Source organism: Chinchilla lanigera, unplaced genomic scaffold (genome assembly GCF_000276665.1).
Source record: "Chinchilla lanigera isolate Chin_1 unplaced genomic scaffold, ChiLan1.0 scaffold00007, whole genome shotgun sequence".
NCBI classification, from domain to species: Eukaryota; Metazoa; Chordata; class Mammalia; order Rodentia; family Chinchillidae; genus Chinchilla; species Chinchilla lanigera.
The window spans coordinates 26,534,589-26,549,912 of record NW_004955408.1 but is presented as its reverse complement, the minus strand read 5'-3'; the positions used below and the strand labels follow the sequence as shown (position 1 = coordinate 26,549,912).

Below are 15,324 nucleotides of genomic sequence, written 5' to 3'. Positions count from 1 at the left end.
TGTTAAGTGACAGGCCTTTGTGATTGAACTTGAGCAAATGATCAAAATATCAACAATTATAAATCAATGTAATAAAATTAGACACTAGAAGCTTGGCTCTGTTGCAGCATACTTGTCCTCTAGAACTTTTCCAGATCCATAAAATGAAAGGCTTTATTAGATCTCTAATGTATCTTTTAAGCTCCAAAATAGCTTTTTTTTTCCTTGCAGTGCTTGGAACCAAACCCAGGGCCTTTTGCATGCTAGGCAAGCACTCCGTCACTGAGCTTTACTCCCAGCCCATTTTTATATTTTAACTTTGCAATATCCTAAGATGTCTACCCTCTGAAAGGTTCACCATCACTGCTCTATACACTAAGCTACACTCCTTAGATTCCTAGATTCTTAACAGGACAGTCAATACCTTTTCATTGTGCTATACATAAACCCTGTATACATGTTACAAAGTAACATGCTTTTTTGGAAAAACAATTAAACTACTTGTTAGAATAGAGTCCTGACTTCAGATAAAAGATCAAAGAATCTCTTATAAAACCAAATACAACAACTCTATTTGCTTTACCCAAATGGCCAGTTTCTCATGACAGTCTAAAGAAAAAAAACATAAATTTCACTTTATTAAGCACAAATAAGTACATGACATTATTCTAGACACTTTGTTAATATTGCCTTAATTAATCCTCAAATCTCCTAAATTAGATTATACTATTCTTATTTTAATAATAAAAACTGAGACTAAGTAAAATTTACACCATTTACTGCATAGACAGGTTACTGTAGAGTTCAGCATGAGAGGTAGGATTCAAGCCCACATCTCACTCCACAGTTGGCGATGCCTCCTTATGCAAGGTAATGGTTATGGCAGTCAAAGGACCATGGTACTTAAGACAAGTTTGAATTAAAGAGACACTCCTGAGAGCATGAACATGTCTGCAAATCAAATATTACTTAATAAAGGTGGTGAGGATCATATCAGAGATCTGAATACTATAAGAGACACAGAAGACTTATCATTCTCTCCCTTAGAATGGCAGTTAAGTGTGGCACACACATAGACCTACCACAAATGTATCTCTAAGTTACTCAGTGTTAACCACAGAAGGAGTGGTAGCAATAGTAATAATGAGATGCTAACTTTATGGTTTATATGCATAATCTCATTTATTCCTCATAGAAACTATGTAGTTGGTGATGTTCAGTTATCATGCTATTTCACAGATGAAAAAGTTGAAACTCACAGTGATTAAATAACAATGTCAGGTAAGGAGAGGAGGTAGAATTTGAACACAGACCTTCTAACTTTAGAACATGTGAGTTCAATAATCATGAGTGGAAATAAAAGAACATCAATTATTTTCAGGTCTTAGCAAAGCATACTTTATTACAATGTTTAGCCCTCATTTTATTTTGTAATCTTAATTGTTATATTTAATATGCTAAATCTCATGTCAGTAACTGATGCAGTTTCTGTCATCTCTATATCATAGAACAATTTCTAATGGAAAAGCTACACAATACCACTAATGAAAATCAAAGTTAAAATAAATCATCTCACAAAACAGCCTATTTCAAAGGGCAAGATTCTTCATTTTAATATATACCTGAAAAATCCTTCCTGCCATGGCAAAAGAAGAAGACCTACATAAGCACAAAGCTAATGACAAGGCCTTCTTTAACATCTGAGTAGTAATCACAAGAAGCATGTGAACCTGTTTGCCTATCACTAGCAGGAAGAACAACTAAATTGTAATTAAGCAGCACAGGAAAAGAATCATTTTTGGCAATTTATTTTATCTTATTTTTGACACAGGGTTTTGTTATGATGCCCAGGCTTGCTTCGAATTCACAATCCTCCTTCCTCCTCTCCAGTAGCTGGGATTACAGATGTACACATCTGATGCAATTTTTTTTAAAACACCCAGATGATAACATAAACTAATGCTTCTTATACTTGAGAATACATCAGAATCATCTGAAGGTCTTGTTAAAACACAAATACTGAGTCAACTCCCAGAGATTTTCAATCAAGAGGTCTGGGTAAAGCCCAAGAAATTCACATTTCTTACAAGTGTTCAAGTAATGACAAGGACCACAACTTAAGAACCACTGAATTGAGCAATTCCATTCAACAGATTAACTTCATTATAAACATTACTTGGTGTTGCCATGTGTATCTTATATCCTCACTGACCAACCGTATGCAGTCCAGCTTAAATATCCCATACGACTCATTTCAAGGTTTCCCTCTGATGAGAAAAACTCTGCCCTCCAAATCTAAAATGAAACTCTAACTTCAAGTTCTAAAGTACATACCTTGGGGGAAAATTACAATCAAGTTCAAATTCAACAAACACAGAGTTGCTCTTGAAGAAACTGAGTGTGCTACCACTAACAACGAACAAAATACAAATCTGACACATACATTTTTCACCATAAAATATCCTTGGCATTTATAAACCTGTTTCCTTAAGCATATGACTCTTAACATAGGCCATATGCCTACATTCACTAATTATATGTCTCCTCTCAAAACTGTTAGTCATATGCCCTAGATGTCATCTCTATTCAGAAAACAAAGGGTATTCTAATGTACTCTTTTGGTAAGATTTTTCTAATTTATCAAGTCATATCATCAGAAAATTGTATACTACGCCTTGGTCCCTGTTGTCTTGCCTTCATATAATTGTGGTTTAATAATATGACCTCAGATTTTAATAAAGAGAAAATACTAGTATTTTCTATCTTTAACAAAGATATTAAACAGCTTTAGATTTTCTTGAAAACTATGTTACCAAGGGAAAAATTCATTATGTCTATTCATATTCCATGATTAGAGACCTACAAAAAAAATTTCTTTCAAAAATGTTTCACTCTTATTTCAGAATATGTTTACTTCCATCTGAGAATGAGTTACATAACACACTGCGGTCTACTTTTATTGTCCTGGATGTTGGGAAGTTGACAACTAAGTTTTATGCTCAGAGGTAATAACTGTCCTCAGCCTAAATTTTCTCATCTAACTGTGGCCCATATTACCCACCACCACCACCATTCATTATTGGCTCTTTTTATAGTTGAGTTACTATTTTTTAGCATTGCCAGACTGTATCTGAAACACAAAATGTAACGGTTTAAATAGAACAAAGTTATTAAAATCCAAAGCCAAAATTCCTCTTCTTTTTTCCTTTCTTTTTTGTAGAAACATACATTAATGTGATCACATCTTATAGCTCAGAATCTGCATCGGACTACGGAAGTTTCTCATTTGGCCTATACTTTCCCTGGTGAAGAAGAGAAAGGAAAATATTTTGGTTTAAAAGGAAAGTCTATGCAAGTGTGTTGGCTGCCAAAATAAATAGGAAATTTGAGATGCCAGTAGAGTCCATAATTAATCAAAAGTAACTACGGGAGTTGTAATACAAGATTTCCCAAAAATCTAAATATTCTTCTGGGAATAAGAGGTATTTAAATTCACATATCATCAAGAGTTGAGTTTATAGTCAACTTTCAGGACTCTTCCTGAGCAGGTAGCAAGTCATTTTTCCCCTGTGTTCCCTTAGCACTCTAACATTCCACAGGATATTGACAAACTTGGTTAGGACTATTTCCCCACTGAACTCTAAGCTTCACTCGTTTTCACATCTACAGAGTATAATACACATACAGCATGCTATAAATCTATCACCACCAATATAGAAAAGGACTAAGATATTCTTCCTGGCTCTGTGCTGTGCATTTTACATGAATTATATATCATTTATATGCACTAGTTCCTCATAATCACCATATGAAGTCACCACATTATATCCCTATTTTAGGCAAATGAAGTTATGTGACATTAATTGCCTTCAGAGGACATAGTAAATGGTAGATTTTGTCTTTAGAGAAACTCAGAAAGAGCAGACCCTTTACATAAGTCTTGTCAAGACCACTTTCGGCATCCAAGAGGTGTGAAACCCTTCACTGTATATACAACGCCTGAATGTAGATAACAACTGTCAGAGGCTTATGTCAAAGGGGTATTATCTGAAGTAGAGGGAACTACAATTTAGTAGCATCTCATATTTCTTAGCAAGTTCCTTTTTCATTGAGTACTTTCTCATCATGACTTCTTAAACGAAGGCAAAGAGTCTTACAGCTCTTAGGCCACAAAATGTTACCTAACAGAAATATAAACATAACTAAATGATATGTTTACAGTATATCATCTTCACTGGATCAAAGGCTCCATTTGGTTGCCATGTAAACTGATAAATCTTAAGATTTGTCTACAAGATCTTTAAGAAAATTTTCCTTTATTCCCCCCTAACTAAATAAAACATGCTGAGCATTAGAAATTCTTACCACAATAAACACTCTCAGTCAGCATTTATTTATAATACACCAAAAAAATCAAGCTGGCACTCTAGGTTCAGTTGACTCCTTCTTCTTGGCAGTTTGTTCGCAGTAATCTCACTTGGCAGAGAGCAATAATTAAAATCTATTAGAAGATCTTAAATCACCATTTACTAAACAAGTAATCTTGACACTGCAACATCACTGAACCTTGAACTCACCTACAAAATAAGGACACAACAACTCCCTTATAAAACTGTGATAAAATAAGACAAGGTATATGACAGCACATGCTAAATTCCTAGCAGTCAATAAACTTACTCAATAAACATTCTCTCTGCTCCTTCTCTCTGTAGTACAGTGGTAAAGAGCCTGGGACATTTTAAATTACATATTAAATGTGTTTGAATAATTCACTGTTCTATGCTATTTCTCATAGTTTTCATAAAAACAATCATAAACTCAAATCTTTCCCCTAAACTGAAAAATACAGAAACACAGAAGATACCTTTTACCTAACGAACTTTAGGTCAAGAGGCCAGTAGGTTAAATAAAGAATACTAAAACTCAGCTTTGAGGGATGAAATCAAGAAGATCCATGAAGACCCTGACTGGCTGCGAGGCTTCCTCTGCTCCATGACTGCTATACCTGATCAGAATCTGAAGTCAGGAGGGGAAATGCCCCACCCAAATGCATAATCCTTATTCCTAAACTAGAGTTTGTGCCCTATGATCCTTGATGTCCCTTCTCTGTTGTGAGCTTTAACAACAATCCCAAGAAACACCCTGTGCCCAGCTTCTGCCTTTCTAGGTCCTTATAGGTCTCAAGCTCTCCAGCCTCTGGAGAGAAAAAAATTCCTCAATTCTCAAGCACAAAACAGGAAGTCAGCAGACTGTACCCTTCAAGAGAAGAAGGATTACATTTGTTATGGTTAAATATTTCCAGCCCAAGATCCATCAAAAACATCATACATTTGTGAACTAAAAAGTGAAAAGGTTTGATGCAGTCTACAGGCCTGCCTAATAGTGAAACCTGTACATTCCCCTTAAAAATCAAGAACAACCAAAAACCTTGGTCCTGTTCTGTTCCTCTTCTCTCATTCTTCCAGTAAACATGTGCTGGGACCTATACGTAGCTGACAGAGTATTTCTTTCACATGTAATGGAACCTGAAGTTTGCTATCCATAGTTAAAATTTGCCTTTTGTGGCACCATTTTGTCACAGAATATAAACATGCATTGCTTGTGTTACACCTGAAGTTGAACCATGTTTGTTTGCCTTAAAGATTAATCAGCTCATGAATGAAACTATTTAAATGCTTAAGAGGAATTATGCAATATCAAAGATTATCACAGATCAAAAATATACTATAAAATATACTATCAAATCACTTTACAAGAGCCCTATGCCTAATCCATAACATAGCACATGTCCAATAAATGTGTGCTTAAAACATTAAGATATTAAAAACAAAATTCAATTGTAGGATAAAAGTCCAATTATACCCAATTCAAATCTATGTACTATACCTACCTTTTAACAAAAAGTCACAATCTTCTATTAAAATGTTGTCTTCTTTAATATATATAAAAGCAATATGTGGTCTAAAGTTCTTAGTAAAACAAACATAGACAACATCTTTTAAAATACTGACATAGGCTGCTAATGATAATGAAAGTTTAAGTATGTACAAATTACTAAACTTCCCTTTAAGAAAACTGATACTTCTGCTAAATCATTTATCTGTCCTGGGTTGCATTTATAGCTGGTTCAGAAGAAGTTCTTTGAGAAATAAAGCATATACACAGTAACATAAGCAATACTAAAAACTGTTATAAAATTTTTCACAGGATTAAGAGCCACATTTTAAATTTAAAAATATTTAAGGTACCTAATATGCCTACTTAAGGTATCTCACAATAACCCTTTACTGTTATCTATTATTATCTTCATAAGGTACTGACTTCCCAAATTTAATGGGACTTACGCAGGGCCACACTGCTAATCAGAGATTAGAATCAAACTTAAGTCTGTCTGGTTCCAAAGACCAATCTTCTCTCCACTACATGTTTGGCCTCACAAAATGGCCTTTCTCAAAATACTATCTTTCTAGTTACAACTACAAAAATTACTCATGTTTCACATTCAGAAACTGATTTTTTTTAAAAAATAGATCTATACCTTTGTATTTCCACAAGATCTATACCTTTATATTTCCATTTACTATTTTCTAAAACCTAGAAAATGTAACTCATTCTGTTTCAATACTATAAAATATAAGAAAACACTTGAGACTCTAACACTAAAGTTTAATTTATAGGTATTGCTAGTATGTGCATTGCTATAAATCTATTGTGACAAAACCATACTTTTAACTTCTGCAAGGCACCTTTGAATAAATGAGTATTTGTCACAAAAATTTAGAATGAATGCTCACATTATAGGCTCCTTGCCTTAAAAATAAATTCTTCATACTATCTGTGATGAGACCAAAACCCTAGGTACAATACATAGGTGAAAAAATCTGATTCTGGGTCTTCAGGATTATTTTCTTTGCAGCAAGACAGAAAAAGATCATAAGGAAAATGAGAGTGTAAATTTCAAACAGGCATACGTTAATTTTAAGACTACTTTTCCTATTTCTTTCTTTTGAACAGTAACAATCACTCTCAAAAGCTTAACCTTGTGAATTAAGTCCCATCTTTCTAGTTGCAACTAGCAACAACCACATTTGCTAGCCTTGCAATAAACAGGTTTTTCCTGACAGATGTTGAAGCAATGTGTTGATCATATTCCATGGCTTTGCTGAAGACAAAATATGATTAAAAAATCCTACCCTGAAATTAGTTTTCACTCCAAGAGAAAAAATACAGACTTAGTTAGAACCCTTTCTACAAGGAGGGAAGAAACTATTCGGTAGGCTTTTCCCAAATTTTTTTCACTACCTCAATTCTGCTAGAACTAGAACCATTCAATCCATATTTTATTGCTGAAAAATTAAGTTTCTTTCCTTCTAAGTAATGTTTCCTATGCAAAAATCTCTTGGGACTATATTAATGAGGTTTCATGTTAAGGCAATTTTAATAATTCACCATGACTTTCAGAAAGGAAGTACTGCTGAGTGTGGTGGAGCATGCCTGTAATACCAGCACTCGGTGGGAGGCTGAGGTAGGAGGATCGCCCTGAGTTCAAGGCCAGCCTGGGGTACACAAGTGAATTCAAGGCCAGCCTTCACTACACAGTAAAACCCTGTTTATAAAAAAAGCATATTATATATCTATATATCTATATCTATATATATCTATCTATATCTATATCTATCTATATCTATATCTATATATATCTATCTAGATATAGATATATAGATAGATATGATGCAGTATATAACTTTAAGGCTCCATAAACTGACAGCACTAAGAGATACTAAAGGGTCAGAAATTTGCTTGATCAACATAACTGAACAAATCTGTGATGCTTGTAGCCACAGTAATAGCAAATAAAGTTCTAAGTAAAATCCTATATTATTTCCCTATAATAGAATTTTAGGATAATCTTTGTGACATGCAGAATCTTTTTCTCTTTTGCTAGCTTCATAGCTAACAGAGGTAAGACCAAATTAATTCAGCTGTAGATAATGGAGTGTCAGTATATATACTAAGCAATTCTCCTCTCCTTTCCTGTAAGGACAGAAGATATAGGCATTTCTCCAAAGAAGTGCTATATTGAAATATTACTGGACGGTGTCCCAATATATTATTTGGGTTAGACATCAGGATTCCAGGATGCATTTGGCAAGACAGGTAGGATTTTTTTCCCTTAAAGTAAGGGTCAAATCATGTCTGTGGTCACATGAATACGAGCCTCGTTTCTTCATTTTGAAAGAAAGACATTAAAACCAAAAGTCACAGGGTTGAGAAATCCTATATAGGAAGTGAAATAACTTATGGGAAAGCTCCTAGGCCAGTATGTGGCAACCACTCAAAAATAAAAACAAAAGTATTGATTGAAGATTATCTAACTACAGTTGATAAATATGTTCTATTATTTTCTACTTTCAAATTTCTACCATTAGCTTTTTGTTTTGTTTTGTTTTTTGTTTTTTGTTTTTTTCTGGTACCGGGAATCGAACTCACGATGTCGCATTTGCCAGGCAGGTGCTGTGCCACTGAGCTAAATCCCCAGCCCCCTGTTTTGTTTTGTTTTGAGACACAAGGTCTCTCTATGATTCCCAGACTGAAGTTCCCCTGGCTCAACTGATCCTCCTGCCCCAGCCTGGAGAGTAGCTGAGACCACACTTGGCTTAGCTTTTGCACAATCATCCTGTACCACTATAAAATTCTTCCTTTCATCTTACATGCTTCTAGGAGGCCCTCCTCTCACCTCCATCCCTTCCTGATTACGTGAAGAGGCACAACATAAACTAATGAAGAGCCAAATCTTGTGTATAAATAAGGATAATGATTTCTATTTCATAGGACTGCTGAGTGAATTAAACGAGTTAATATATCTAAAACAAAACAAATTAGGTATGTTAGCTACTATTGCATGCAAATTAATGTATCTGAAAATAGGATACGAGAAATGTCATTTGAATTCATATAATGGAGCTTTAGCAAAAATAACTTAGAAACAAATTTTACTACAAAAGTTTCCAAAATACAATGCCTTCACATATAATTTCAGGAGGGGTTAACCATATACTCGGAATCTCTGTTTATGCTTCATAAACATGGATGAAAGGAAATGCTGAGATTGGACCAAAAAAACTAATGTGAAATTTTATTCATATTAATTCCCTGAATGTACCCAAAACCATAGTAAACAAATGTCAAAGTCATTCTGGCTCATGACAAAATAAAATAAATACTGCACAGTAACAGTGTTTGAATTGCAAGTAAATTATTTCCATTTAATATAACAATACAATACTACCCTTTGAATACCAATATTATGATCTAAATACCACCCTAACTTCCGTGGTATATTTCAAGATCCCTCCATAACACCTGAGGAATTCTTTTTAATAGCAATGAAATTAAACTGCTAATATCTATAAACTTTGTTTCCTAAAATTAGTAATGTTTAAGTTATACATTTCAATAAGACAGGAAAGTACAGAAAGAAAAGTGTGAACCTTTGTTGAAACAGTGAATTTCACAGTTGATTGCTTTAGAATCATAAGGAACTTCAGGGTTCACCTAGGTCACCACCCTTATTTTGTGAAGAAATTGGGCCCTCAGTTCTGCTACTGATAGAGCCAAGACCACAAAATAGGTCTCCTGAATACCAGCCAAATAAACACTCCTTCCAATTTTTTCAGATCAAATTTAATCATAAATTCATATCAACTCAAACGGGTACAATTTGCCAAAAACTAATTCAAAAGAATTATTGTATTTAAAAAACACACACAAGAACTGTATTCATTTCAGTAACCACTACAGTAATCAGTTTATTCACTTCTTTTTTTTTTCCAAATCCCAACTAGGAGTTGCTTGTCATGAGTGATTTTTAAAAATCATTTATTTCTCTTGTGACTTTCAAATCACCCCTATACATGCTTACTCTCCTGCACTCTCACTCAGACACGCTCCTAAAAATGGTGGGGACAGGAAGCAAAAATTAGCAATTTACTTTCTAATCCTACAGTATTTAAGCCAGGAACATCGACAACCCTTTGCTCATCCTCAACACAAGAAACAAGTGAGCATCAGTTTCCAACAATATCTTTTAGTATCAATCAATCTTACACTATTTTTCATAAATCAGCTGAATCTCAAAAAAAAGTGATCAGGAAGATTTCATAAGTGAAACGCATACCATTAGCCTCAAAAGAAAAAAATATTAATGTGCATATATGCATATCATATTCACTTACTGAACTTTTCACTTTTCCAAAGCAAACATTTATCATAAGTCATTAAAATGAGGACGGGAGACAGATCAGGCAGTCATTAATTCATTCTGTCAGTGTATAGTAGTAAAATAAGGAAGAAAATGTATTCATTCGGACCTTAATTTAGTTAAAATGTATAGAATGCCATCTCAGATTTTTCAAATTAGCAATAGATAAATAATTCATAAAGGTTATCTTTGGATTAAATTTTCTTTAAATTTACGTCGGAAGGGACAACTAAAATAACTTTTAAAAAATTGATTTCATGGGATTAACAAGGTCTTGAACAGCAATTTATCTGACCACTAAAGCACAATAACTGCTCTTTGGTTTGAGTAAAAACACTTTCTACATGAAAATGCTAACTGTTTTTTGATAGGAAAAAAAGGGCATTAAAAAATCTAAAACTAAATTTAACCAAATAGCAAGGCACTGAATCCTAAGGATGGAACAGGAATGTAAGTCCGTCCTCGTAATGACGGTCTCATGGCAAACTTCCTCTCCTCCTAAACAAATGACTAATTAAAACAGGTAATTCTGCTTGTGCTAACATTGTATTTGAGAACACTACAATTATTTTGTAATCTGTTTTAGCCCTTGCAGAAAGATCTCCAAAATAATCCTCTAGTTGTAGCACATGTATAAGTATGTACATGCATATCTATAATTTTAACTCTTGCTTTTTAGCTTCAAATTTGTAATCCTCGTAACTGTGTGTAATTTTCTAGTCTCTAAAATGGGGATCAAAATAGAATCTACCTCTGGGGTTAATCTAAGGACTAATTCAATGTTGCTCTATTATCTTCTGTAAGTTTTCTAAACATACATAAATGACCATACTCCCAAAATATACAAATTTAGTGGGGCAAGTGATGTTTAACCAACAATGAAATTTCTTATATATTGTTTCTATCAACTGAACTGGCTACTAATTAGTTCAAAAACATCAACGTGCTTCTTGCCAGAAAAAGGATATACTGGTAGCAAGAAAGACAAGTGAGCTTTGCCTGGTTCTATTTTTAGGAATGGCTTAATTATCTACCCCCCTAGTGTTAACATTGGAAAATAAAACAAATGGGTGAAAGCCATAGCAAAAAAGAGTCACTCTGAAATCAGGACTTTCATAGTATTCAAAAAGAAATGTGTTTATCATGCTCTAGGCCCTGGGCCTGATTCCCAGCACCACAAAAAATTCAAATCCAATTAAAAAAAAATGATGAAGAAAATATTTAGATTATACCTCTGGCAAGTAATTCCTACTGTCACCCAGAACTGCAGAGGTTTGGGAGGAACTGCTGAATTTATCAATTCAGACTGTTCACACTGCAAGGTCCTAGGTTTAAAATATAGCCAGTGAGAAAATAGCTATAGTCAATAGTTGGTTTTCTGTGAATCACTACCTTTTCAGTGTCAAAAGAAATGATTTTTCTAGGTATACACTTACTTCACATGAGCAGAAAACATTCATTCATTTCTACAACAAAATGGATTATATCTACCTATTACTTGTTCTCACCTAAATATTAACCATGAAAAACTGACCCTGACTCTCTTTTCAGGCAAGAAAGATATTAGAATTAATAATTATGACATCATTAGCTACCTGGTATTCGTAATTATCACAGAAAGATTAAGACTATAATTAAAGATTGCCAAAGAAACAACTGAAAATTTTGTTCCAAATTATACTTTTGTCCTGCTAAAATGGTCTGCCAATTGATTCATTTTCTAAGACCTCTGTGCATATGAACAATTCAGATTCTTTAGTTCCACAGATACTACACAGTGCTATTTCCTTATTCATCTTAATCTATTAATGGAACATACTCTTACCGGAAAAGGAAAAATGTTGTCAGCCCTGTTCAAACTATCTTCCATCCAGGATTTAGGAGCAAAGGCAGAGCTGGGGCGAGCATATTTCTGGAGCTGAATGTGATTGCTTGCAAAATTTTTCTTCAAAGGTGAGATGGAGTTCAGGGGCGTTATTCCACCATTCAGCCCTCTTCGGTGATCTCGGCCTTGGGAACCTCCCCAGCCACCATATCCCCCACCTCCTGGGCTCCAGGAAGAAGACGGGGTTGGAGAGGGACTCTGGTAACTGCTCCATGGAGAGGGGGGCTTGTTAAGATTATTTGCCAAATGAGGCAGCTGGTTAAAAGCAGCATTTCTGTGTGTGAAGGGTGGGGGGTGGGGACTGGCAGGAGACCGCCTTTGCTGCTGATGCTGACTGTGATGATGCTGGAAATGGGGGTGATGAGGGTGGTGCTGCGAGAGAGGCCCGATCTGAGGGGAGAAGCTGCCTCCAAAGCCAGGGCTGACATGATGGGGGAAATTTTGAAATAACAGAGCACCGTTATTAGCTGAAGCCGCTGGGACCCCTCCCTGGTGAAAGAAACTTGCATCTTCGTTGATTATTGTGGAGGAAGAAGGCGCTATTGCTGCTGACCAGTTACTGAAACCAGTAAGAGATGATGCACTAGATGTCAAGGGTTGAGTCGAAGTACCTAGCCCAGTGGCTTCTTGATAATCAAATCCGGTCAACACTGGTGATTCGATTCGTATTTTCTCCTTCCCATTGCCATTTTCTGAAGAACTGTCCCCTTGATTTTCTTCAGACTTTGCCTTTTCAGTTTCAGGCAGTATTCCAGCTTCCTGACCTGGACTCGGGGAGAGCTGCTGCTTTTCTAAAGGGTCTTGCTGTTCCTGTTGCTGACTTTTTGCTTTTTCTGACCCCAAGATGTCATCCTGAATATTATGGGTAGCTGGGGCAGGAAAGAGCCAAGCTGACCCAGCATTGCTACCATTGGCAGCTGTGTTATTATTTATGAAAGCAGCAGGGCTGGGGGTGGCATTTTGGTGATGGTGTGGAGGCTGTAGATGTGGATGGAATCGGACTGGAAAAGCAGATTTATTCCCAGTATTGCTTTGCACTAGCACTCCAAACCCGTAATCCCCCATTTATTATTTTTAGGATCAGAATCTCACAAAAAATAATTGACAACCTGATGTCTCACGCCTTTTTGTCCTCTATCCCAAATTTTAGCTGTTTGCTCCAAATCTTGTTTATAGTTAGGTCAAAGACTGCAGATTATCACCCTAAGTAGCTCTGATTTGGAATTCTGATCTCTTTCTGGAGGAAAAAAAAATCTAAAAAAAAAAAAAATCTCCTAAAACATTAACACGAATCCAATTGGGCTTATTTCTAGGAGGAAATAAAAACGAAGAGGGTAAAAATCAAGTCTTTGGTTAGTAAAATAGGCGCTTTCTTCTCCAAAGGAAAATGTACATGAATGACAAAAACACAGCTTCTCAAACATCTATGGATGTAGAAGAATAAGCATTGTGCGGAGTAAAAATATATATATATAATTTAACAATCACTTGTGGTCTTCCTCAGCAGTTTAGATTCACTCACATAAAAATTAGAATAGGACTAAAAGGAGTATATGCTCTTCTTTTCTTGGCAGCTTGGTTAAAAAAATCAGGAATAATTTAAGAACATTATATATTATATATATTTATATATAGATAGATTATATTAGGTTATCTGGGGTGGGAGGTGAATTCTTGGTTGAGGGAGAGGAAATCAGCATTGACTAATGCAAAGATGATTGCAGGGAGCTTTCTGCTGTTCCTGGTCCTGTTTCTGCTCTTTCGCAGGGTGCAGTTTTGGCCTCTGGGGCTGTTCCTGAGGGTCCGGGTGCAGATTTTGCTGTGGTCGCTGTTCGTGGGCTCCCCCCGGCCTCCTCTCCCCCATGAAAGGGGTTGGAAACACCCGTTTCTCCCTCTTGCGGGGGTGGAGGGTCGCGATCTGGAGGGATTAGCGAGCTTGGAAGAGGGCGAGATGGCGGCCCGGGGGTGCGGGGACCAAAGGGGCGACCTGGAAGGTCCTGCGGTTTCTGTCTCTTCCCCTCTCTGCGGCTCCGGGGTTTTTTTCCCTCATGGGACCCAGGGGCGGTTCGTTCAGTTCTCTCAGTTCAAGTCTCCGCAAGGGGAATTGGGGGAGGGAAAAAAAAGAAAATCCCACTACCGTAGTTATTCTAAAGGAGAAAGGCCTCCCCCCACCTTGGTGCTCTCTCTCTTTCCTCAGATTTTTTTTTTAAACTTATAATTTAGAAGGCTTTTGTTTCTCCTCACGGTTGCTGGGCCGTCCTCGCCTCCGTCACCACCGCCGCCGCTTTACCCCGGTCCCGCAGTCCCAGCTGTCGCTGTTGCGAACTCCACCTGGCTCTTCTTTTTTTCCCTTCTTCCTCCTCCTCTTCCTCTACTGTCGCCGCTGTCGCCGCCGCCGCCGCCGCCACAGCCTCCGGGTGCCCGGGTCCCGCAGCCGCGACTGAGTCCTTCTCCTCAGGACCGAGCCGAGTGAAATGACAACCAGCTGGAAAGACCGAGAGACACTTCCGGTTCGAACAGGGAGGGGTGGGATCCCGCAAATGCCCCACCCACCTTCCGGTAGACCAATAAACTGTTATGATTCGGGAGGGGCCACGCCTCCTAGGCTCAGGGTCCCGCCCAAGAAGGTCGAAAAGTTACCTCGAGAGACGCCCCTTCCGTTTGCGTCTAGCCCAGTGAGGCCCGTCGCCTGGAACCGGTTTCCCCAAGAGTGACCGCAGCATATCGCCATCTTTTGTGTGGGCAAAGGACTTCTTCGATGTTTATCTTCTCCAGCTGGGCTTCGCAGGAGGTCCGTATAGAAGTGCGCTGAATACAATCGACTCCTAGCACATTATGGCATAGATTCAAGGTGTCGAACATCAAAGTAAAACTTGTGAAGCCTCAGATCAACGGGAGGAGTGCCCTCAGTAAAGGTGGTGCCCCAGGCCTCACGTGCTCTAGACCGAGCTCCGCCCCAGAGGGATCTGGAACGAAAGGCGGATCTTCCCAGCAGGTCTGCGATGCCTAGAATTGCGTAGGTACTTACTCAGAGCGCAGACCTCCCGAGGGACTGTCCCTCGCCCTCCATTGCCCACCCGCAGCTCTACTTTCTCATTTCGTCCTTGAGATGTAGCATCTGTAAGCGTACGTGGTTGAGCCCCCATCTCTCTGCTCTAGTCTAGCTTAGGTGCAGTAGAGAACATTTCCAAAATGAAAA

At 37.2% G+C, this 15,324-nt stretch overlaps 1 protein-coding gene across 3 annotated transcripts in view; it reads right to left on the bottom strand.

Moving 5' to 3' along the window:
• Cpeb4 (cytoplasmic polyadenylation element binding protein 4) overlaps nucleotides 1-14,632 on the bottom strand; it is a 62,037-nt gene extending 47,405 nt beyond the window's left edge. For 2 of the 3 annotated variants that reach the window (XM_005376354.2, XM_005376356.2), the window contains exon 1: nucleotides 12,066-14,631. In XM_005376354.2, coding sequence (XP_005376411.1) covers nucleotides 12,066-13,190 — 1,125 coding nt within the window. In that variant the 5' untranslated portion in view covers nucleotides 13,191-14,631. Of the gene's footprint in view, nucleotides 1-12,065 lie in introns of all 3 variants that reach the window. The other variant, XM_005376353.2, reaches the window with a different exon arrangement.
• Between the last annotated feature and the right edge of the window lie 692 nt (nucleotides 14,633-15,324).